Genomic DNA, 21,752 nt, shown 5'->3' on the forward strand with positions numbered 1-21,752 from the left:
TGGTGGCCCAACAAATAATAATAAAGTAGGCCCAAATATTTCAATCATTTAACCTTATTAAAGCAACCATGTCTTTTTCATCCTTCCATCATCATCAGATCCCTGAAATTTCTGCAATCCCTCCCCTTATCTATCTCTACTCTATTCTTATTAGTATTGTTCCTTTTTCCTCTTAGTTTTTGGAAAAGGCGGAAGGCTTCGGGTAGAGTTGAAGCTGCCGTGGGGTCGGAGACGGAACTGCACCAGGTCAAAGGTCGAAGATGATGTTTTCCGGCAGTGTTCGGTGGACGGTCGGTGGGGTCGGCCAGCCCCGCGCGACCCCACCTGGATCCGCCTCTGGCTCTGAGTAGAGAAAGTAGTGATCACTGATCATGGCTCCTGTGGTAAAAATAATAAATGAATTAATATTGTAAGAGTAAACATTACGTGAAAGCATATATAAGTGGAAAGAAACTAATTTTTTTATTATATTCTTGGCAATTTTTTAAGGACTATTTGATAGCATTATTCTAAAAACTGAATTTATCGTATATATAGGGTTACTAGGTCTAGGTTAGTGCAAAACACTATGAATTGACTATGACATGGATGGTTAAATGGTGGATCGATTACTTATTACTCAGTTGGCATTACTAATCGATAAATTTAAGCCAATTGTTTAGCTTGTTAACCGAAAAAAATCATAATAAAATTTTAAAAATAATTAAGTCTTGCGATGGGCCATTTGAATCACCCTTGAACTATGTACTCGTATATATATTGGCATAGTCATACTATTCATATATACATGAAATAACCCCACGTCTAATCTTATATTTATACCCAATTGAAATGCAATAAAACAGAAGACAAAATAGGAAAGACAATCACATTTCACCTCCTAAAATATAGATCTAAAATTTAGGATGTCCATTACTATCTCAACCCCTCCAATATTAGCCTCCCCAAATTTATTACTACTAAAAAAAAAATCTAAATCCACTTTTATAGTTTCCACATGGATTCTTGACTTGTCTCATCTTTTCTTCTCCCTCCAACCCTACCATGCAACTCCAGCTCGGAGAGGGCAAGAAAAGTTGTTGATTAGCCACCCCTAATCTAAACACACACATCTTTCACTTTGCCGCCGTCTGTCGCCGCCAACGCCACCGCGACAAACACTCACGAACCACCTCGTGAGCACGGCTTTCCCGACAGGCGGCCAAGATGAATGACCTCTTCTCAAATTCTTTCAAAAATGCACAGGGCAACGACCTCGAGGCTGGCGGAGGCGATGGCCGCACTGAGGGCGTCAACCTCGATAAATTCTTCGACGACGTCGAGAATGTCAAGAAGGACATGGCCGACGTCGAGAAGCTCTACAAGCGGCTGCAAGAATCCAACGAGGAGAGCAAAACGGCCCATAATGCCAAGACTGTTAAGGACCTGCGGGCCCGCATGGATGCTGACGTGTCACAGGTTTTAAAGCGGGTAAAACTCATTAAAGGCAAGTTGGAGGCATTGGAAAAGTCCAATGCAACCAACAGGCGGGTCCCAGGCTGTGGCCCAGGGTCTTCAGCCGACAGGACGCGGACCTCAGTGGTTAGCGGCCTGGGAAAAAAGCTGAAGACCATGATGGATGAGTTCCAGGGCCTGCGGGCACGCATGAACGAGGAGTATAAGGAGACCGTCGGGCGGCGGTACTTCACCGTGACAGGCCAGAAGGCCGACGAGGAGCTTATCGAGAACCTAATCTCGAGCGGCGAGAGCGAGTCGTTCATGCAAAAAGCAATCCAAGAGCAAGGGCGGGGCCAGATAATGGACGCCATCTCTGAGATCCAGGAACGACACGACGCTGTGAAGGAGATTGAGAAAAATCTAATCGAACTCCACCAGATCTTCCTTGACATGGCGGCACTCGTGGAGGCGCAGGGGCAACAACTCAACGACATCGAGAGCCACGTGGCGCACGCGAGCTCGTTCGTGCGGCGGGGGACGGAGCAGCTACAGGACGCGCGTGAGTACCAAAAGGAGTCACGAAAGTGGTATTACTACGCCGTTTTGCTCGTCATAATCCTCATAATTTTTGTAACATTCCCACTATGGTCAAATCTTGTGATGGCGAAATTGATTTAGAAATTGTGTGTAATTCAATTAATCGTCTAAGATATATTCATATAGGTTATGGTTTTTACTTTCCTTTTTCGGATGGCATGTGTAGCTCAAAATGATCGCATTTTTACGGTGCATTTTGGCAGCTTTCCGAAATATGAAAATTTTGTTGTTTAGCAATTAATTAATGTTGGATTTGGATTTTGTAACTGTCGCTGAGAATGAATGAATCTACATTCTTTTGCTGGATCTCAATTTTTTTTTTTTTTTTCTGTAGGGTTATTGAGAAGGCTTGAATTTAATTAAATTTAGTATTCTAGGATCCTAGCTTGTAAATTGCATATGCATGTATAATATCAATCGGAAAAGAAAAACAAAAACAAATTTGAGTTTGGAATCACAACCTAACGTGAAATAGAAACCCAATTCAATTCATTAGATAATGCATTATATAATTTATATAATATAACCCATCAAATTCCAAAACTTCTCACCCAAAATAAAAATTCTCGGTTAACATAGTAAACCATCAACTTTCACTTTTGATGCACAAGCTAACATAGTTCCATCCCTGATCATGTATCCAAACAAAGCTTAAGCAAAATAAAACAATTTCAACAATGTCATCTCCAAGGATTTCTTGGCATATTTTAAATCTTTACACTCTCTTGACCAATTTTAATCATTTTCATATCTCATGTTTAGCATATTGTAAGAAACCAACAACAAAGCTTTCCATTAATGGTAAATTTACTTCCACCTTACTCAGCTTGAGGTCATAGGTGTGGGATAGATCATAGAATTAGATATAATACTAATATTATCACACTACAAAGAAATCCAAGATCAATACAAAAAACATACTTACAACCTAGAGCCTGTATAGCAGCAGCAGTAGCAGGACATGAATAAAACCAGTCAATAAGCAAATTCTACAAAGCAGCAAAGATAAGCAAGCAAATCCATAGGCTGAAGAACTAGTCAGAATTCACAATCAAATTCATATATCTAATGCTTTAGCAAAATCAAAAGCGACACTAAACTCATCACTGAGGTAAATGACCTAGTTTTTGCCATTTTCAGCAGCATGATCTTCTTTCCCTATAGCAACCACCACCTTTTTCAAGATAAACTCCGTAGACTGATGGGAATTCTCCACTGCCTTCGATATCCCCTGCCACTTCTCCCCATGCTTTGGGTCTGCAGTGACGCACCTGTTCAGCACATCCCTCTGGTTATCCTCCCCACCATGCTGGAGCTCGAATTTGTAGTACAGCGCCCAGATATCCCCAATATCCGGAGCAAGTGTCACAGCCCTATTAAACCATGTCCTAGCCTTGTCAACCTTCCTATCATGCCAAAATATCTTCCCCACAGCAGCGAGGACATGAGGGTCGTCGCCGCATTTCTTGTACGCATCCCTGCTCTTTGTCTTCTGTTGAGGCCGAGGAGCCATCTCTATTGAAGCAGCCCAGAGGATACCACTAGTCGGGCATTCTTGCAACGCCTTTGCCATCAATATTTCGGCTTCCTTCTTGTGACCATGTCGAGACTCAGCTCTCACTGCAGCAAGCCAAAGCTCGGGCGTTTGAAGGTTTTTCTTCCTAGCCATTGTCAGAACAGCGCGGGCTTTGCTTAATGCATTCACCTTCTCCTCCAAGTGAGCAAGTGAGAGCCATAGAGGAATACACTTTGGGCAGTGCTTCAACCCAAGCTCGTACGCATCCTTGGCTCGTTCCAAGTTCGCAAGACGCTCCTCCAACTGCCCCAGCATCAACCAGAGCTTGAAAAACGAAGGAAATTGCTTAAGCCCTTCATCAAGCAACCTCCTCTCCTCTGCAATGTTCCCCAGTTCTCTCTCAACAATGGCAGACTTCATCCATACTCTCTCCGTTCCTCCCCTCTCTCGTGCTTTTGCAAGAAGCATCCTTGCCCTCTCTGGCTCATGATTCTCAAACTCAAGCTTGAATGCAGCAAGCCAAATCTCTTCGGAGTTGGGAATTGCAGCATATGCTTCTTGAAGAATCGCCCGAGCTGCAGGCACATCCCCAGCAAGCCATTTCTCCTTGGCACCCATGAGCCATAAAACTTCAGCATGTGGTATGTAAGTAACAGCCTTCCGGAGTAGAGCATCGAGAGATTCCCGAGTGCCATGGCTCTTCTCAAGCTGAGCAGCCTTCAGCCATATGCTCTTCTTTGTTAAAAACACAGTTAAAGCATGGGCATAGATGGCCCTCGCCGTCTCTATCGAGCCTCTCTTCTTGCACTCCTCTGCATCAGCAACCCAAGTTCTCTTCCTATCTTCTTCTTCCACCCCAACCTCGACCGTGTTGTGGATTATAGCTTGACAGGTAGCAACAGAACCAGCTCTTTCAGCTGCCTCGGCCTCTTTCATCCACATTTCTCTGTCGATCTCAACACCTTCCCTCTGCAAAGCTCGAATACCCCTCTCAATAATCTTCCCAACCATGCTCGTATTCCCATTAGCTTCTTCCAACTTGGCAGCAGTGATCCATATAGCCGGCTCCTTCGAAAGCTTCTCCCTCGCTTTATTCAGCACTTTCTTTGCATTATCGTAAGTTTCTAGCCTAGCAAGTGCCAACCATAGCTCAACATGCAACGGGCAGCATTCCACAGCCCTCTGCAACAAAAGCCTCGCATCTTCCTCATTAGCAAGCTCAACAACCGCCTTCCAAAGCCTCACAGAGTCTGGTATATGCTCAAGCCCTTTCCTCAGCACTCTACTCTTATTCACATCCTCCAACTCAAGCTTCGCTGCTTGAATCCATAACTTCACTGAGTTAGGAATCGCCTTCACACCTCTTGCAATCACAGCCTTCGCATCAACATGAGACGCCAAACGGCACGCCTCCAACCACACATCCTCGCTTTTAGGGCATTCTTCGCACCCTTTCCTAATCAAATTCTGTGCAGCCTGAAGCTTCCCGGCCACCTCTTCTAACCTAGCCGCGGCAATCCAGCCATGAGGGTGTTTCGGATTCGTCTGCGTTACTGATTTCAGGAGCAATCGAGCCTTGTTTATATCAGACACCTCAGCATCACTAGTGATCTTCATACTCTTCAAATCTGTCAAGTAACCTTTAGGATCCACCACAGTCAATCCAGAGACTGAATCAGACAGCCTATCGAGCTTCAATGACAACACAGTTCCTCTCCCTTCACCGACAGCAGTTAAATCTGTAACCGGAGTCTGTGCCCATGGCGTTTCAGTCCCACCAGCCGCCCTGCTCTTCGGATCCAAAGCACTCACATGCTCCTTTTCCTGCCTTGCCTTCTCTAACAGCGTGTCTGGTACCGGAACGAAACTTTCGAATCTCTTCTTCTTGTTCCTCTGAGAATAATCCCCGATCTCTGGTATGCTATCCCACTCATCGGTCGATAATGTGTACAATTTCCTCTTTAAATCAGCAAACTGCTCTGTGATCTTCGGATTCGAGGCTCGATACTTCTCAATCTCCTCCTTCAACCTCGCCTCCCTTCTATCTTTCCTCCGCGAATCCATCCTATTATCAATCGCCTCCCAAACAGCATCAGCTTCTTTATCCTCATCGTCGTACTCCGCAGAAGCAAACAATCCAGCGTCATTCCCTTCGAATTCATCGAATTTCTGATTCTCGTCATATCCCTTTTCCTCAGCCTCCTCCTCCTCTTCCTCCTCGCCAGCTCCCTTCCCCCGGCCGCGGCCCACGCCAGGCGTCCCAGGTGCGCCGATCGCCGCGGCGGATCTGTCAGGCAAGTCAGGGGCAGCTCGGGCAGGACCGATATCAGATCGGGTGGTGAAACCGGTTGCGCCACGGCCCAGCCCGGCGACGTAATTCGGAGGTGGCTTCGTGTTGAGGAAGTCAGTTCTGGCTTTTGGAGCCACGGGCGCTTGCATACCGCCGAGGAGAGGGACGTGTAGGGTTAGGGTTGAATTTAGGGAAACCCCCAAATCGGACAGGAAAACGGCGTCGTTTCCTTCGGTGGAGAGGAGGCGTGGCGAGAGATAGAGCCGCTGGTGGGAAATTGGGATGAGGTGGTGGCGATGGAGATGGAGGTTAAGGTCCCGCAGAGTGGTGGTTGAAGGATTGAGATTGACGGTTAGGGTTTTGCTGAAGGGGGATTGGACATACACCATTTTTAGGTTTGATATGTGCTTGGAAATTGGGGGAAATTGGAATATGAGAGGGCTGTGTGTGTGCGTGTGAAATTGGGGGAATGGGAGAGAGTGAAAGCAGCCGGAGATGATGAAGACGGTTTTTCCCGACGAGATGATCGAAGTGTGTACTGTGTGTTTTGTCTGTGTTTATTGGTAAAAACAAGCAAGGTTATATTTGTGTGGGCTGACGCATAAATCATTACTTATAGGGACTATTTTATAAAAAAAATTTAATTAAACTATATTGATGTATAATTTAGCTCATTGATAGAATTTACGTATTGTACGACGAATGGATACAAATTCATATCAAATGAAGTAGAAATTTCTCTAATTTTTTACAAATTTATCTAAATCTTTTACAGAGTGTGAGAGAGTAACAAGAAATTACGCCAACATCCCTTGTTGTTGCTGCTGCTGCAGCATCAACCTTAATTGCATAATGCTACTCCTCAAACTCCTCTCTTCCAACTGCAATTAAATTCAAAATGAAATTACTACTAGTTTTCAACTAAATTAATTGTGCAGCAAAAAATTAAACTATAGATTTTCTCAATCACCTCCAATGTAGAGATGAATTTGAAAAGGTCCAAACATTCCTCCAATAGTTGCTTCTCTTGTATAACTACAGTTGCCAGTTTAGCCACAACGATAACATTTTTTTCAACCTAAAACAATTAAATTAAGTTAATACACATAATTTTCAGAGATACAAACACACAATTAACAGCAAACTAATTAATTACCGTAGGTTGAAAGGCAACAACCATAATATTGATTTTAGTTGCAAAATTTGATGCATCACACATTGCTGAAGCCATTTGTGGTTCAACCTGCAACAAATTATTATTCGAATCAATTTTCATTTTTCGACTCCAAAAATTAAGTTAATTTTACTAAACAAATATATATATACCTTTGCTCCATCAACGAGGGGTATTTTGCAAACAACAGAATGCAAGCAATCTGTTGTATTTGAAATTGCTGATGAATATTGTTTTTCCATGTTTGCCCAAACTTCCAATGCTTTCATCTATGATATCATGAAAATGATTTTATGTTTATAAGTAACATTAGAGTACATATTAATCTATAAATTAATACTATCATCACTTTTATAGTATAATTTTATTTACCTGAGACTGAATTATGTAATTTAATTTCATCTCCAATTTCTCCTTCTGCAGCTGTAATTTCCTTTGTAGGATAGACTGTTGAAGCTTGAAAAGTGCAACTTGAACATGTTGGAATTTTTCCTACAAAAAAAATACCCCAAAAAATATTAACACACAATTAATCAATAATCATAGTATATAAAATATAAAAATAAGGGATATTGACATCTAATATCACGAAACATTCAAAAAGTTGGATTTTTCCCATGAACTTTAAAATTGACAAATAATATCACGAACTTTACCCCAGTTTGTTTTTTCTCACGAATGAGAAAATTCCCACAAATAATATTATGATACGAATTTGTTTTCGTAATTTCTCGACAATATTTTTGAGAGCTTCAAGTTTTTCAATCTTTGAAGATAATTTTTCTTGAAGCACACCCTCCAAAATTGTTCTTCAATCGATTAAAATAACATGAATTTTTTCATTCGTGGGAAAAAATAAATCCAGGGTAAAGTTCGTGATATTGTTTGCCAATTTAAAATTCGTGGGAAAAATTCAACTTTTTGAAAGTTTCATGATATTAGATATCAATATCCCTAAAAATAAAATAGGAGTAAACCTCGCAATGTTTGGCATAATTCTCATTAGTAACCTCACTTTTTGCATTGCTAAATCTCCATCGGGCCAACCCATTATGCAGCAACTTCAACTGATGCACATTCTCCGCCGAGCCCGGCCCGGCCGAAGATGAAGCCGACGACGATTTCCTCCCCTTCACCAAATTAATCCCCAAATTCAATATATTCCTCATTCCCTTCCCTTTGGGAGAGCTCAGAGCCCTCTGAGAGCCCGTTCGGGCCAACGGCCCGGCCCAATCTCCACCACCCTTCTTCCCCGAGTTGAAAATTTTCGGAGAATTCTTCTTATTATTATCAATTTCCAGATGTTCACCGCTCCACCGCCGTGACCGTGACGGCAAGTCGTCGATCCGGTGCTTTCTCGAGCTGACGGTTGGAGCCATATACGACGCCAGCGAGAAATCGAAATTCAGGCCCGAATCGTATTTCGAAAACGAGTTGTTTCTCACTGCCACCTCATCAATAGAGAATCTCCCCGGCATGATATTTCCGTTATCTTCTTCCGACGATTGCGATTTATCCAGAGAATTTGATTTCCTCGTGTATCGCGTCGATCCTCCCAAAATTGGATTGCGATTCTCCTTAAAATCCTCTAGCTGGCTCCGGATCCGTATGAATTCGGTGCAGCTCCGCTGCCGGCCGAGAAGCGGCTGCGGATTTCGATCAATTTTTCCGTTACTCCTTCCCTGCTCCGACTCCTCGCGCCGCTCGCCGCCGATGGAATCGGCCGTCTTCTTCGCCTTTGAAGAAGCTGTCGACGGCCAAAGACCCCGGAGAAATCCCGAATTTTTAAGGGTTTTAGGCTTTCTCAATTGATTGGCTCTCTGCTTCATTGGAGCGAGAATACTATTTGGGGATTCAAGGCCGCTGCCGGAATAATCGGTTGTTGATGAAGTAGAAGCCGTGCTCGACGCCGGAGAGAGGTTTCTCGGGCTCAATTCTCTCGATTTCTGCATTTCGGAACACGCAGAGATGGTGAGAGTGCGTCTGTTTTTCATTTTTGTTATCATTTGATTTTTTGCTGTTGAGAGAAAGGGGAAAAGCCCGCCAGTTTTATATAGCTGAGGCGTGTAAATGGACGGGAATGCCCTTGCATGGAATATGGTAACTATATTTGTTTTTTGTTTTGAATTTTGAAACTCTTAAATCATATGGTAACTATATTTGTTTTCTTTTTTTTGAATTTTGAAACTTTTAATCATTTGGCGATATTAGGAACGAAGAATGGGATTTAAAATTTTGAAATATTATCAATTATTTTTAAGGCAAAGGAAATTGGATTTGGTATATATGATAATAATCTAATATGAATATGATGCGTTAATTTGTTTCTTGACTTGTTTTAAGAGACAATTTAGAAGTTATAAAATATTTGTGATGTATATGGAGTATATTAAAATTTGATGTTTGTATATGTATTTTGAGTTTGTGTGTATATGTGGGGTAGAAGAGTGTTGTGTGGGGATTTATTTGTTTAGCTTAGCCGGCATATTTAAGTGGGGAAATTTCTATTTTTTTTTAGTTTGAGAGGATAGGTAAATTGTTTAAGTGTGATTTAATCATGGGTTTAAATTTTAATGGGGATTTACCACGAGTCAATCTTGATTTTAGGGAAATAGTTATATTAAAAGTTTTGGCTTTTACTCTACCAACATTTTCATTTGTGGTGTAGTAATATTTAAGTTTAAAGCTACCAATTTTATGGCAACTGCCAATTTGGAGGAGATAAGTATTTAGAATGTGTTTAGTATAGAGCATACTAATAAAATTATAATAATATTGTGTAATAGGTAATTGCCCTTGAAGTCCAGTTTGAATCTTATATTCATCTTGTATGTTATGTTTCTGTTGTAAAATTAATTTGCGATTGTGAGATTATTGTAAAAGTATTTCTATTTCAGAAATTCGAAACCGCGTAAATCTCCATGAGAAATGAAATAAACCCTTCAATATTCTGAGATTGCAGTTTAACTAGTCTTTCCATTTCATCCCCTCATTAAATTTCACATTACGTATATAATTTAAAAATTAAAGAATAAAATAAACATCTTGGGGGAGTAAGATTGATATTCGGTGTATGAATATTTGGGAACAAAATTTAAACTTTATGTTCAAAAACCAAATCAATTTTTTAAATCCAAGTAACCATTTTTTCGAAAGCAATTAGTATTAGAGCATCTACAACGGCGGACGGACGGCGTCCGTCCGTCCGTGCCAGCGGCACGGAAGACGTAGTCCGCCGCTGGCACGGCGCTGCTCGATGCATCGAGCACGTCCGTGCCAGCTAGCAGGTGACGTGACAGCGTGTGATTGGCCAACGGCATTTTCGTTGAAAAAACTTTTTTTTAATCGAAAATAATACCAAAAATTAAAAAAATATATTTTCCCAATCCCAAAAAAATGCCCTTTTTGCCTGGTTATTTTTATTTTTTTTATATTTTTCCCCCCAAAACATCTATAAATACACACATTCATCATCCATTTTTCACATCAAATCATCTCTCATTCATATTTTTCATACAACTTATCTATACCTTCGTCTCTCACTCAAAACCTCAAATGGATTTCACCCATCTCATTGCGGAAGCGGAGCGCGAAGAACAAGAATACTACGAACAACACCGTGCCGCTTATGAAGCATATGTCGCAGCGAATACCCCCGCCCCTCCTCCTCAACCAACTAGATCAACTCGCCGCTACATCCATCATGACCGGGAGGGAGCCCACGAAAGGCTCGTTGCCGACTATTTTGCTGACCCGCCGCGGTTTCCGGCAGATTACTTTAGGCGTCGTTTTCGCATGTCAAAGCGCTTGTTTATGCGTATTGTCAACACATTGTCCGCCCGTGTTGAATTCTTCCAAACAGGTCTAGATGCAGTCGGTCGGTAAAGTATCTCGGCGTTGTAGAAGTGTACGTGTGCCATCCGGCAACTCGCTACTGGGCAAACGACCGACCTCTTCGATGAGTATTTGCATGTAAGTGAGCCCACTGGAATCCTTTGTCTGGAAAATTTTTGCGAGGACGTTCGTACAGCTTTCGGTGATGAATTCCTTCGGGCACCCACCACCGATGATTGCCAACGGTTGCTTCGTCTTCACGAATCAGTCCACGACTTTCTCGGAATGCTTGGCAACATTGACTGCATGCATTGGAGGTCGAAGAATTGCCCGACTGCTTGGAGGGGGCAACACTTAAGCGGCCACAAAGGTGGCGGCCCAACACTTATCCTTGAAGCGGTCGCCGACTACCGTCTATGGATTTGACATGCATATTTCGACGTTGCAACAACGACTTGAACGTGCTCTATTCTTCACCCATCTTCAATGATGTGTTGAATGATGTAGCACCGGCGATCGACTTCACCGTCAACGGAAATACATACCACATGGGTTACTATCTCGCCGATGGTATCTACCCAAGGTGGTCGACTTTCGTGAAGACGCTCAGCAACCCGCAAGACCCGAGACGGGTTCTTTTTGCGCAGCGTCAAGAGTCTGCGCGGAAAGACGTCGAAAGAGCCTTTGGGGTCCTTCAAGCCCGATTCAACATTGTGAAGGCCCCGGCTCGGCTGTGGTACGTGAATAATATCGCCGACATCATGTACACGTGTATTATCTTACACAACATGATTATAGCCGACGAAGGACCGAGGGCGGCTAGCTTCTACGACGAGGATGAAGTCGGAAGCTCAAGCGCAATGTCTCCCCACGCCGACATGTGCATACGACGGTGGGTGAGGGGATCGAAATAAGGCACACAATGCGCGATACCCGAACCCACGTTGAGCTACAAGAAGACCTAATCAAACACATGTGGGCGGAATTCGGCAACGAGTAGTGGGTTTTTTAAATTTTACGAATTTAATTATGTAATTTTTAATTTTTAGGAGTTTAATTATGAAAATTTTAAATTTTAGGATTTTAATTATTTAATTTTTAATTTTTAATGTATTTTGTAATATTATTCCGGGTATGTATAATGTATTTTAATTTTGTGGGAATGTTTTTATTTAAATTGAATAATGGAATGGTGGTGTGCTCATCCTTGCGGAATAGCACAGCTGTGGGTGTAGTGCTCTTGCCTAAGAGCATGCAGAAAAAGTGGCGTCGGGCCCACAATCGTACTCGTTGGCAAGAGCACGGTTGTGGGTGCTCTTATTAGTAAAAGCATAAAAGAGGAGTTTCGTGTGGTGATAAATTTTCAGTAACTATCATTTTCACTTGAGTGAGGACCAACTTGTATGTCTTATGCTCAGATCCAAATACAGTCAAGTTATGCAAATTACACGAGTTGAGAATGGATCTAAGGCCATCCACTACGCTGTCTCTATACCGTCCCTTAACTACTATTTGACCACTATTTGAGGGTCCCACTGTCCTTTTTTCTTCCATCCTTTAACTAAGGGACGGAACCTGCAACGCTCCGTCCCTTAACTGTCCCTTATTTCGTCCCTTAATTACTATTCATTCAATTTCATTTTTTATTTTTTTTCCAACCCAATTCAATTTAAACAAACACAATTCATTAAAATTAAAACAGCATTACAACTTAAACTTTAAAAAAAGAAAAAGAAAAAAAGACATAATTAAAATTCTAAAAAAATAAAAATGACATAATTTAATCTTCTCCGCCAAAGTTTTCCCAAATGTGCTCAATTAGATCCTCTTGAAGTTGGGTGTGGGCGCTAGAGTCGCGTGTCCTTGCCCGAATAGCCAACTGTTCTTGTATAGACAGATGCGCTCCACTTCGCGACGGACTACTTGCGGTTGAGCTTCCGGGGGATTCGGGGTCGAACTAATTTCCCTCATCGGGTCCTTCGTCTCGGACAATCATGTTGTGCAAGATTATGAACGTATACATGATGTCGACCATACTCTCCATGAACCACGAACGAGCCGGGGCTTTGATGATGTTGAAGCGCGCTTGGAGAACCCCGAACGCCCTCTCCACATCCTTGCGCGCAGCCTCCTGCTTCTGCACAAAAAGAGTCTGCTTTGGGTTCGCAGGCATGCTGCACGTCTTCACGAAGGTCGGCCACTTCGGGTAGATGCCGTGGGCGAGATAGTACCCCATTTTATACAGCCGGTTGTTGGCGACGAAGTTGATGGTCGACGCTTTACCATCCAAAACTTCGGTAAAGAGGTCGGACTGTTGGAGCACGTTTACGTCGTTGTTCGAGCCAGGGACCCCGAAGTACGCGTGCCAGATCCAAAGCCGGTAGTCGGCAACGGCCTCGAGTACAACGGTTGGGTGGGTGCCTTTGTGGCCGCTCGTGTAGGACCCCCTCCAAGCCACCGGGCAATTCTTCCATTGCCAGTGCATGCAATCGACACTGCCAAGCATCCCGGGGAATCCGTGCATTTGTTTGTGCAGGTTGAGGAGGAACTGACAATCGTCCGTGCTTAGCCTCCGGAGAAATTCGTCACTGAAGGCTGCCCGGACGCCTCTGCAGAAGTTGAGCAAGCACATGCGCCCAGTGGTGTCTCCGATGTGGAGGTATTCGTCGAATATGTCGGCCGTTTGTCCAGTCGCAAGTTGACGGATGGCTGCAGTACATTTCTGCAGTGTCGTGTGGCTGGGACGGCCGACCGCGTCGAACCCTTCTCGGAAGAACTCTTCCCGGGCCGCCAAAGTATTCGCTATGTGGAGAAATAGCGGTTTACTCATGCGGAAACGGCGACAGAAGTAGGTATCTCCCCAAATCGGGTTATCGCAGAAGTAGTCGCGTACTAACCGTGCGGCGGCTTCCTCCCGGTTCCGATTGATGTACTTCCGGGAGCGTCGTGGGGGTGGCGCGGCTTCCTCCGCCTCTCGTCGTCGATCTTCTTCAAGTAATTGTTTCATTAATTGACGCATTTGCTCAAAATGATCCATTTGTTTGAGTTGATTTAAGATGGAAATTGGAGTGATAGAGAGGATTTGAGATGAATAGATGTGTGTTTGTGTTTGAAATGAGTATGAAATATGATTATTTATAGAGTAAAAAAAATTTAAAAAAAGGAAAATAAAAAATTAACGGTAATATTACCGTTTGAAAATTAATTTTTTTTTAATTCGAATTTTTTTTAAAAAAACGAATTATTGCGTCATCCGTGACGACGCCCACTCGCTGGCCAACGAGTGGGCGTCATGCAAGCATCGGGCGCGCGACACGTCTCCCGGGCGCGTGGCGGGACGGTGCATCCCGTGTCTCGCGTCTACGGGCTACGGGACGAGACGGGCGCGGGCTCGGGACGGGATAATCGTTGCAACGGGTCCCGCGGAGGACACGTCCCTCCGGGACAAAACGCGAGCCCGGCGCGGGATGCGTAGTGGATGGTCTAATCAATACTATTATTATATCAAAATATTATAGTTATTAAAATAAAATGAAAACTGCTTAGATTATATTATTAAATCAAAATATTATAGCTATTAAAATAAAACGATAACTGCATAGATTAACACTAAATTAGAGAATCGGATAATTGACAATCCTTAAAGAAGTTTCAAATATATCTAAAAACTTAAATCTTATAGTATAACTTCATTGACTTAAATTATTGTTCACCTACCATATATCAAACTAAATTGCAACTAGATGGAAAAAAATTGCACAAAAATATAATTTATATATTTTTATAATGATGCTATATTAAGAAGGGACTTTAGTCCCTAAAACCATTAACTTTCTCAAAATATGTTACTCCTATAAAGTATAAAAGTGATACAAAATAGGACAAACTTTAGTGTCGGTTGTTCTTCTCCCTGAAGGCAGGGGCGGACCTACATATAAATGGGGTAGGGCTTTAGCCCCTAATGAATCTAATTTTTTTTAAATTTTCTATTATAAAGTTTCAAAATGTATCCATATTTAACACATATTATAGTATAAAAGCCCCTATTGATAATCTAAATTACTTGAAAATTTATTTTTAAATAAAATTTTGAAAATTTAGCCCCAATCGTATTTATTTCTGCGTCCGCCCCTGCCTGAAGGGCAAGAAGACGGATCTGGTTGGACTATGTTATATTTTTTAATCCTAGTTGTCACTATGTTTCTTCACATGGTGTATGATGTGTAAAATCATAAGGTTAGAATTAAAATATTTAAGAAACACGAATAGTATATCAGTCATTTCCTCAAATATGCAGAACCTTTTCCCAAACATGCGAATCATTTTCATTTTCATTTTCATGATTCAAAGTATTCTAACCTAGAAAGCTTCAAACTACGATTTGTCAGCCAAATTATCAAAAAGACTAAGAAATGAGAAAACGTTGTAAGGTTTTAAATTTCTGGTGTGAGGACGAAGACTTTAAGATTGTTCAAGTAGATCGTATTTTGCCGAAAAATTTTAAATTCGGATCGGGCTGGGAAAAAACACTCTCTACCAAAGTTTGTGATTTTTCATACCACTTTTAGAATTTATGTGAAATAGCATTTTTTTTAAAAAAAGATAATGATTTTAAGGACCAAAATCCCTATTAAAAAATGCAAATTATTTTTCTTAATTACATTAAAAATTATCCTTAGCCATTTTTTCCGTGGTGATTGTATAATTATTTGGATTCAAGTTTGAAATTATGTTATACTACTCCGTCACACAATAGTATGCACGCTTTCCTTTTTAATCTGTCACACAAGAGTGTGCACTTTCTAATTTTCGAAACTCCTTTTTCTATAAAAAGGTGAGACTCATTCTCCACTAATAATAATTTAATTACTTTTTCTTTATAACTCTCTCTTATTTTGACAAATGTGTATTAAAACTTGTGTCCAACCAAAAATACATACTCTTATGGGACGAAGGGAGTAAAATTTTCCATAGTATTTCTTGTTATTGTTATATTAATATAATTGATAATAACACAAATTTATACATTAATTTAATTGAATTTAAAATTTAATGATTTTATGTACATGATGTACAATTAATGTATATAAATCTTTATATGTAAGCATACGAAGCAATGTATAGTCACTGTTGTGTATTGAGTAACTTTGGAATGTGAGAAAAGTAGAAAACTTAGTAAATCCCATTGAGTTGATTAGAATACACATTTTATATGGCGTGATACGATCAAATTTACTGGTAGAAAACGGAATTTCCTCGAGAAAAATATAATCCTATTAATTACGTCACCCATAATTTATTTATTCTACTTCTTGTACAAAGAAACCAAAATCTTCTTCACCAAACATCAGTTTCTTCTCTATGTAGAGTAGAGTGTGACAAATAGAAGAGTTTTTTCATTCGTTCTTCTCTATACAATAATTTCAAATAGAGGAAAAAATCAACAGCCTTTTGCAATAGCTCGTGGAATTCATTCCTCTGATCATCAAGCATCAGATACATAACAGCATCGCCTCAGCTATCGGAACCACCATTGCGGTGGCAGTACATCGGTTCGCCGGAAATTGGACTGATATTACTAATCTTTGACGAGCCATCGACGGCCATGAATCTTGTAACCACCAAATGCAGTGTCAATGGTGCTTTCATTGCCGCTCTCTGCACTGGTGTACCCGGATTTGCGTCGGTGCTTCTTCCTCTTCGAGCTACTACTGCTGTCGCTGAAGCTCCCAATAAGGAGGGGATCGTCGATTCCTCGGATCACTGCCTTCGCCGAGGAAATGCAACTGTCGTCCTTGGTTCTCTTTTCCTTCTTTATGTTCTCGGAGATCTTATGCAGCTTTTGGTTAAACTTAGTGATTCCTTTCTCTACTGGCTCTACTGCTTGAGTGACTGTGAACTTCACATCATTCACAATCTGCATAGAAAAGTGCAGAAAAACAGATTTTAATACCATCAGCAGGAATTCGACATCAGGCAAAAGTAATGACAGTGGCACAGAAAAATCGGGTTTTTGTTAAATGACGAAGAATGAAGCACTTACCATTGAAACAATACCTGGGTGAAAGTATAGGATACTTCAACTACACAAATATGCTAACGAATAATTTCAATATTGCAGAAGAGTTGAGTATAAGAAGAAATGAGAAGAACTTACATATTCACCACCCCCGAGAAAAACATCCTTAACGCTCTCTCTAATTGTCATTCCACTTCTGGCTTCATAATCGGGTTGAGGAAGGCGCAGCTTTGTGGGCCGTTCACTATCCCTAACCTCATCTGGGTCCAGAGGACAATCCACGGATGCATAATCTCCGAGGACTGCAACACTTCCAGAAAAGCGATCTCCCATTAACTCATAAGGCGTTGCCGGGAAAACATAAAGGTGAACCACAGAAGCAAGACCCATCTGTCCTGGACGAATGCACAAACATTCATAACATAAAATATAATATCAAACTATAATACAAGAAGAAATTGAGTACTGAGCCCATTGTGTATCTATCAAAATCAAGATATTGATATTAACAACGGAAGCCTAAACATAATTAACGAAAATCGGTCAAGAGCAGCAGCCAAGAAAATGCAGCTTAACATAATTACCTCTATGCAGATGATGAAGTCCTGAACACTGGATTTAAATTGCAAGGACTCAGCTATTGGACTTTTAAATAAGCCAACGGCATAGAAAAGAGCTATTGCAACCCCTTGCCACCAAGTTAAGAACACAATTGACTTGAATGTCAGAAACTTGTACAGTGGTTTGATGTGCGCCAATTCATTTTTTGTGATGGCATAAAAATGAACTAAACAATACAAAGCCCATGACTGACTGAAATTTAAAACCACAGCCATATACGGGTACCTATAAAACAAAGAAGGAAAAAATTGTTAAGAGTAACCAAGCTTCTTATCCATTCATTTGAGCTACTCACTTTGAGTAAATCTTAAAGGAATAAAATCCATAGGAATCGAGATTAAACAGAAGCAGCTACTGCGTATGAAGGTTATAAATCGATATGATTACTTTTTTCATTAGATAAAACAAAAATTGGAGTACCAAATTCTTTAAAACAATGTACATCACACTAGCTTATAAGTATAGTTTCACTTCAATGAGTGGTGCATCAAAAAAGTAGCATAGGCTTTTCACTCTAGCCAATCCAAGAAAAAACATGGTTGCCTACTTTTTCCCTAATATTTCAGGCTTCTCATGGTCCCACCTTTCTGCCTGCTACATGTGTGTCACAATCTTGAAGGGTTGCAGGTAATCAAAAACAAGTTCCAATATCTAGTCAATACAAATATTCAAAGGATGTAACGTACCCACAATTCCATTTGAAGTCGCCTTCACAATACACATCAAAAGCTTCGAGAATTACTGCTGAAATAGCGGTCAGTGCTTTTATTATCATCTGCCATCGAAGTTTCCAAACTTGTCAAAGCATGGTGATTGGCAAGATAAAAGAGTAGAAATAGTGAACGGCAGAACACACTGAAAGATTACAAATGAAGATGGAACTTACATACTGAACAATTCCAAACTTGATAACCTGAAAAACCCACTGACCAAGTTTCCAAGGCTTCAAGATATAATTCATCGGAAAAGGATGCCTCACAATTCCCCTTTCATGACCATGATCATCTAGTAGGGGTGCTTTCATACCTGCACGCCCTTCCCTCCTCATAAACTCAATTGCCCTCTCTTCTCCGCCTAATTCACCATGTGAAAATTGGATGATCTTGTTCCGGCAAATAGTTAGTTACTCTACTTTAGCAAGAAGTTTGATGACCAGGGGCCATGTGAACTAGCATAATGTTATACAAGTTTTTTTGAAGCATTTATTTATCTGCTAACTTATGGAGTATAAGAAATTAACAATATGTGCAATTACAGATACTAATTGAAGAACTTCAACATTAAGAAGGAAGCTTGATCGTATACCTAAACAAGCAATTAGATACCTCCCAAAGCAATACATGGCAAAGGACTCGTAGCAATCACGAGCAATCCCAACATCAACACTAATTGCTGGGTGTACCATAGAAACAAACTGCAAACAGAAGACCTTGCTTGAGAAGGAAGTAATATCTTAACTAGATTTTTCACAAGCAACTCTCACCAGAAAAACTCACATAAAGAGTGAAACCAAGAATACATCTAATTTGAAGCAATTCAAGATATCAATCAGGAAAGTGTACTTCATAATAGAAGTACAAAACTAATTAGTACCAACAGTGACTAATCCGCCTACCTGACTGTGTGAGAAGGGATCCATTCGGAAATATTGTCTTACGAAAAGTAAATTAACTGAAGAGAAAAGTGATCCCACTACAGAGAACTAAAAAAATTATTGAAATCATACTAAAAAAACATGCTGTAGGCTTGCATAAGCCAATAAATAACACAGTTTGTAAATTTAAATATGGATTTGAAGACGTTAACAAAGTAACTCTAGTGCTGCAGAGCAATAAAGGACCCTAATGCTACTATTGGCAGAATTACCGATACACTGAAGCTTGTAGCAACATAGTGCTTCAAGCCTTCCGCATGTGAATCATCTACTAATCTTAGGCGATTCACCGTACAGTGACCATAATATTGATACAAAATCTTTGCAAACTCAGAAAATGTCTAAATTTTCACCTGATAGGCACAATGAATTCATAAATAACACTGCTATACCTCTTTCACCATATAAGCAGTCTTATTATCTCTTAATCACAACAAAATACTGCTAAACACAAACTCAATTAAACAGAAACATCTTCCAATACACCAAAATTTCCACTTCTATAACACATCCACCAACAAAATCAACAAAACATCTCATGATCAATCATAACTATTCAGCTAAACCAGACAGAAAAGGACAAAAAGACGTGGAAAAGCTTACTGATTCAACAGCATAGCATGGAACCATGAGTACCACTCCTATGAGAAACTTTTGCTCCTGCAATCACCAAATCGCCGTTAAAATAAACAAAATGCGCAGCAATTTGAAAGGTCGTAGAAACGGGTGAAGTGGAACCTCGGGATTCTTGTAGGCGGACAAATGCTCGAACATGAGGTATATGGAGAGGGTGAGAGTGACGACGACGAAGGTACCGGCGATCAAAACTGCCCATATAGGCGTTGAATATTCGGCGGCGAGCCAAATTAGGAGATGATAATAACCTGAATTGACGATTCTCAGCAGCATCAATTCGAATTCAGCTGACTCCGATTGGGAATTTGATTGATTTCGATCCGTGGAATTGGAAGCTCATGTAGATTCGGTTTCGTATCGCGGTAGGAAAGAAGGGGTTTGAATTGAAGACTGGAGGATGGGACGATTTCATACGACGACAAAATTATGACTATTTTATTTTATTTTATTTTTTAAAATACTTATTCGTATTAGTGTCTATTGTTATTTTTGGGGTAATTATTAAAATGTTGGGTTATTTTTCATCGTGAGTCTTGACGCAATTTAGAAATTGAATTATGAATCTGTGTTTATATATTATAGAATTGTTTGACTTTGATTATCGTCTTTGTATATTTTTTGATTGGGTTGTTTATTATACGGGGGCGGGTGGTACTCTAGAAATTACTCCCTCCATTTACCATTAATTTTTTTTTCTTTTTTACCAGTTCGCCAATAAGAGCATCCACAACCGTGCTCTTGCCAGCGGCACGGTTGTGGGCCCGGGCGGTACTATTCATGCCTGCTCTCTGGCAAGAGCACAACACCCACAACTGTGCTCTTCCGCAAGGACGAGCACAATTAATATAAAATTCAATTACACAAAAACATTTCCATAATATTAAAATTCATTTAAAACCCACAATAAATATTACAAATGACAAATAAAATTAAACATTGCATAATTAAAATCCTAAAAATTAAAAATTACATAATTAAAATCCTAAAAATTAAAAATTACATAATTAAAATCCTAAAAATTAAAAATGACACGATGCTTCGTAAGCGGCACGATGTTGTTCGTAGTATTCTTGTTCTTCGCGTTCCGCTTCCGCCATAATATGGGTGAAATCCATTTGAGATTTTGAGTGGGGGATGAATGTGTTGATAGTTTGTATGAGAATTATGAATGAGAGATGAATGAGAGATGATTTGATGTGATAAATGGATGATGAATGTGTGTATTTATAGATGATTTTGGGGAAAAAAAATCAAAAAAAATCAAAAAAATTCAGAAAAAACGGGAAAAAAACGGCCATATTTTTGGGATTTGGAAAATATTTTTTTTTTATTTTTTAGCATTATTTATAATTAAATACCGATTTTTTAAAAAATAAAATAAAAAAAAGTTTAAACACAACGGCTATGCCGTTGACGAATGGGAGCGCGCCACGTGTGCGTCCGCTGGCACGGACGTGCTCGATACATCGAGCAGCGCCGTGCCAGCGGCGCGGCTGCAGCGGCGGCGGTCCTGCGCCTTGCCAACGGCGCGGACGGCGGTGGCGTCTTTCGCCACCGCTGCGGATGCTCTAAATATCTTATTTCATTTTTACGATATTTGATAAGTGGGTCATATTTTTCACTAATTCATTTTACTCACATTTTATTATAAATTAATATATAAAAATAGGCCTCACATTCCACTAACTTTTCTACCCACTTTATTTCATAAAGTCAAACAATTTCTTAAAACTCATGCCGATCAAATAGGAGACATTTAATAGCGGACGGAGGGAGTAATTTTCATGGTTTAGGAGATAGTTGGCTTTTGTCATTCACGTGGATAGGCTTTTTTAGTGCTTGATTAAAAAAAATACATTCATAAGAGCATTCACAATGGTGCAAAAATCGGGCGGACGATCTGTTTTACTCGTCCATGATCGTCCGCCCATTGTAGAGGAAAGGACGATTGGGCAGACGAGTCGGGTGACCGAT

General features: G+C 40.5%; 4 protein-coding genes across 4 annotated transcripts; 1 reads left to right on the forward strand and 3 right to left on the reverse strand.

Annotated features, from left to right (window-relative positions):
- The first annotated feature begins 1,005 nt into the window (after positions 1-1,005).
- Positions 1,006-2,208, forward strand: LOC121783984 (syntaxin-125-like). Its single transcript, XM_042182165.1, has one exon. The coding sequence runs from the start codon at positions 1,207-1,209 to the stop codon at positions 2,113-2,115; it is 909 nt and encodes a 302-aa protein (XP_042038099.1). The 5' UTR covers positions 1,006-1,206; the 3' UTR covers positions 2,116-2,208.
- Positions 2,209-2,874: 666 nt separating this feature from the next.
- Positions 2,875-6,423, reverse strand: LOC121784922 (protein STABILIZED1-like). Its single transcript, XM_042183196.1, has one exon. The coding sequence runs from the start codon at positions 6,227-6,229 to the stop codon at positions 3,155-3,157; it is 3,075 nt and encodes a 1,024-aa protein (XP_042039130.1). The 5' UTR covers positions 6,230-6,423; the 3' UTR covers positions 2,875-3,154.
- A 214-nt stretch (positions 6,424-6,637) lies between these two features.
- LOC121784106 (QWRF motif-containing protein 3-like) lies at positions 6,638-8,966 on the reverse strand. The gene is made up of 6 exons (XM_042182285.1): positions 7,992-8,966; positions 7,387-7,506; positions 7,167-7,283; positions 6,997-7,083; positions 6,811-6,918; positions 6,638-6,721 (listed from the first exon to the last, which is right to left on the reverse strand). The coding sequence occupies exons 1-6, from the start codon at positions 8,964-8,966 to the stop codon at positions 6,638-6,640; spliced, it is 1,491 nt and encodes a 496-aa protein (XP_042038219.1).
- Positions 8,967-16,099: 7,133 nt separating this feature from the next.
- LOC121785059 (protein LAZ1-like) lies at positions 16,100-20,184 on the reverse strand. Its single transcript, XM_042183400.1, has 8 exons — positions 19,881-20,184; positions 19,746-19,802; positions 18,794-18,902; positions 18,375-18,562; positions 18,175-18,263; positions 17,452-17,713; positions 17,006-17,257; positions 16,100-16,765 (listed from the first exon to the last, which is right to left on the reverse strand). The coding sequence occupies exons 1-8, from the start codon at positions 20,049-20,051 to the stop codon at positions 16,427-16,429; spliced, it is 1,467 nt and encodes a 488-aa protein (XP_042039334.1). The 5' UTR covers positions 20,052-20,184; the 3' UTR covers positions 16,100-16,426.
- Between the last annotated feature and the right edge of the window lie 1,568 nt (positions 20,185-21,752).

The sequence above is a fragment of the Salvia splendens genome, chromosome 21, assembly GCF_004379255.2.
Source record: "Salvia splendens isolate huo1 chromosome 21, SspV2, whole genome shotgun sequence".
NCBI classification, from domain to species: domain Eukaryota; kingdom Viridiplantae; phylum Streptophyta; class Magnoliopsida; order Lamiales; family Lamiaceae; genus Salvia; species Salvia splendens.

What these genes read in the sequence shown, in the direction of transcription:
- LOC121785059 (XM_042183400.1), bottom strand. Translation starts at nt 20,051, where the DNA reads ATGCTGCTGAGAATCGTCAATTCAGGTTATTATCATCTCCTAATTTGG. An exon ending in GTATCTAATTGCTTGTTTAG is followed by an intron (nt 18,563 to 18,793) that starts GTATACGATCAA and finishes ATGGTGAATTAG; the next exon opens with GCGGAGAAGAGAGGGCAATT. An exon ending in ACTTCATCATCTGCATAGAG is followed by an intron (nt 17,258 to 17,451) that starts GTAATTATGTTA and finishes CGTCCAGGACAG; the next exon opens with ATGGGTCTTGCTTCTGTGGT.
- LOC121784922 (XM_042183196.1), bottom strand. Translation starts at nt 6,229, where the DNA reads ATGGTGTATGTCCAATCCCCCTTCAGCAAAACCCTAACCGTCAATCTC.
- LOC121784106 (XM_042182285.1), bottom strand. Translation starts at nt 8,966, where the DNA reads ATGCAGAAATCGAGAGAATTGAGCCCGAGAAACCTCTCTCCGGCGTCG. An exon ending in ATTACATAATTCAGTCTCAG is followed by an intron (nt 7,284 to 7,386) that starts GTAAATAAAATT and finishes ATGATATCATAG; the next exon opens with ATGAAAGCATTGGAAGTTTG. An exon ending in TTGTTGCCTTTCAACCTACG is followed by an intron (nt 6,919 to 6,996) that starts GTAATTAATTAG and finishes TAATTGTTTTAG; the next exon opens with GTTGAAAAAAATGTTATCGT.
- LOC121783984 (XM_042182165.1), top strand. Translation starts at nt 1,207, where the DNA reads ATGAATGACCTCTTCTCAAATTCTTTCAAAAATGCACAGGGCAACGAC.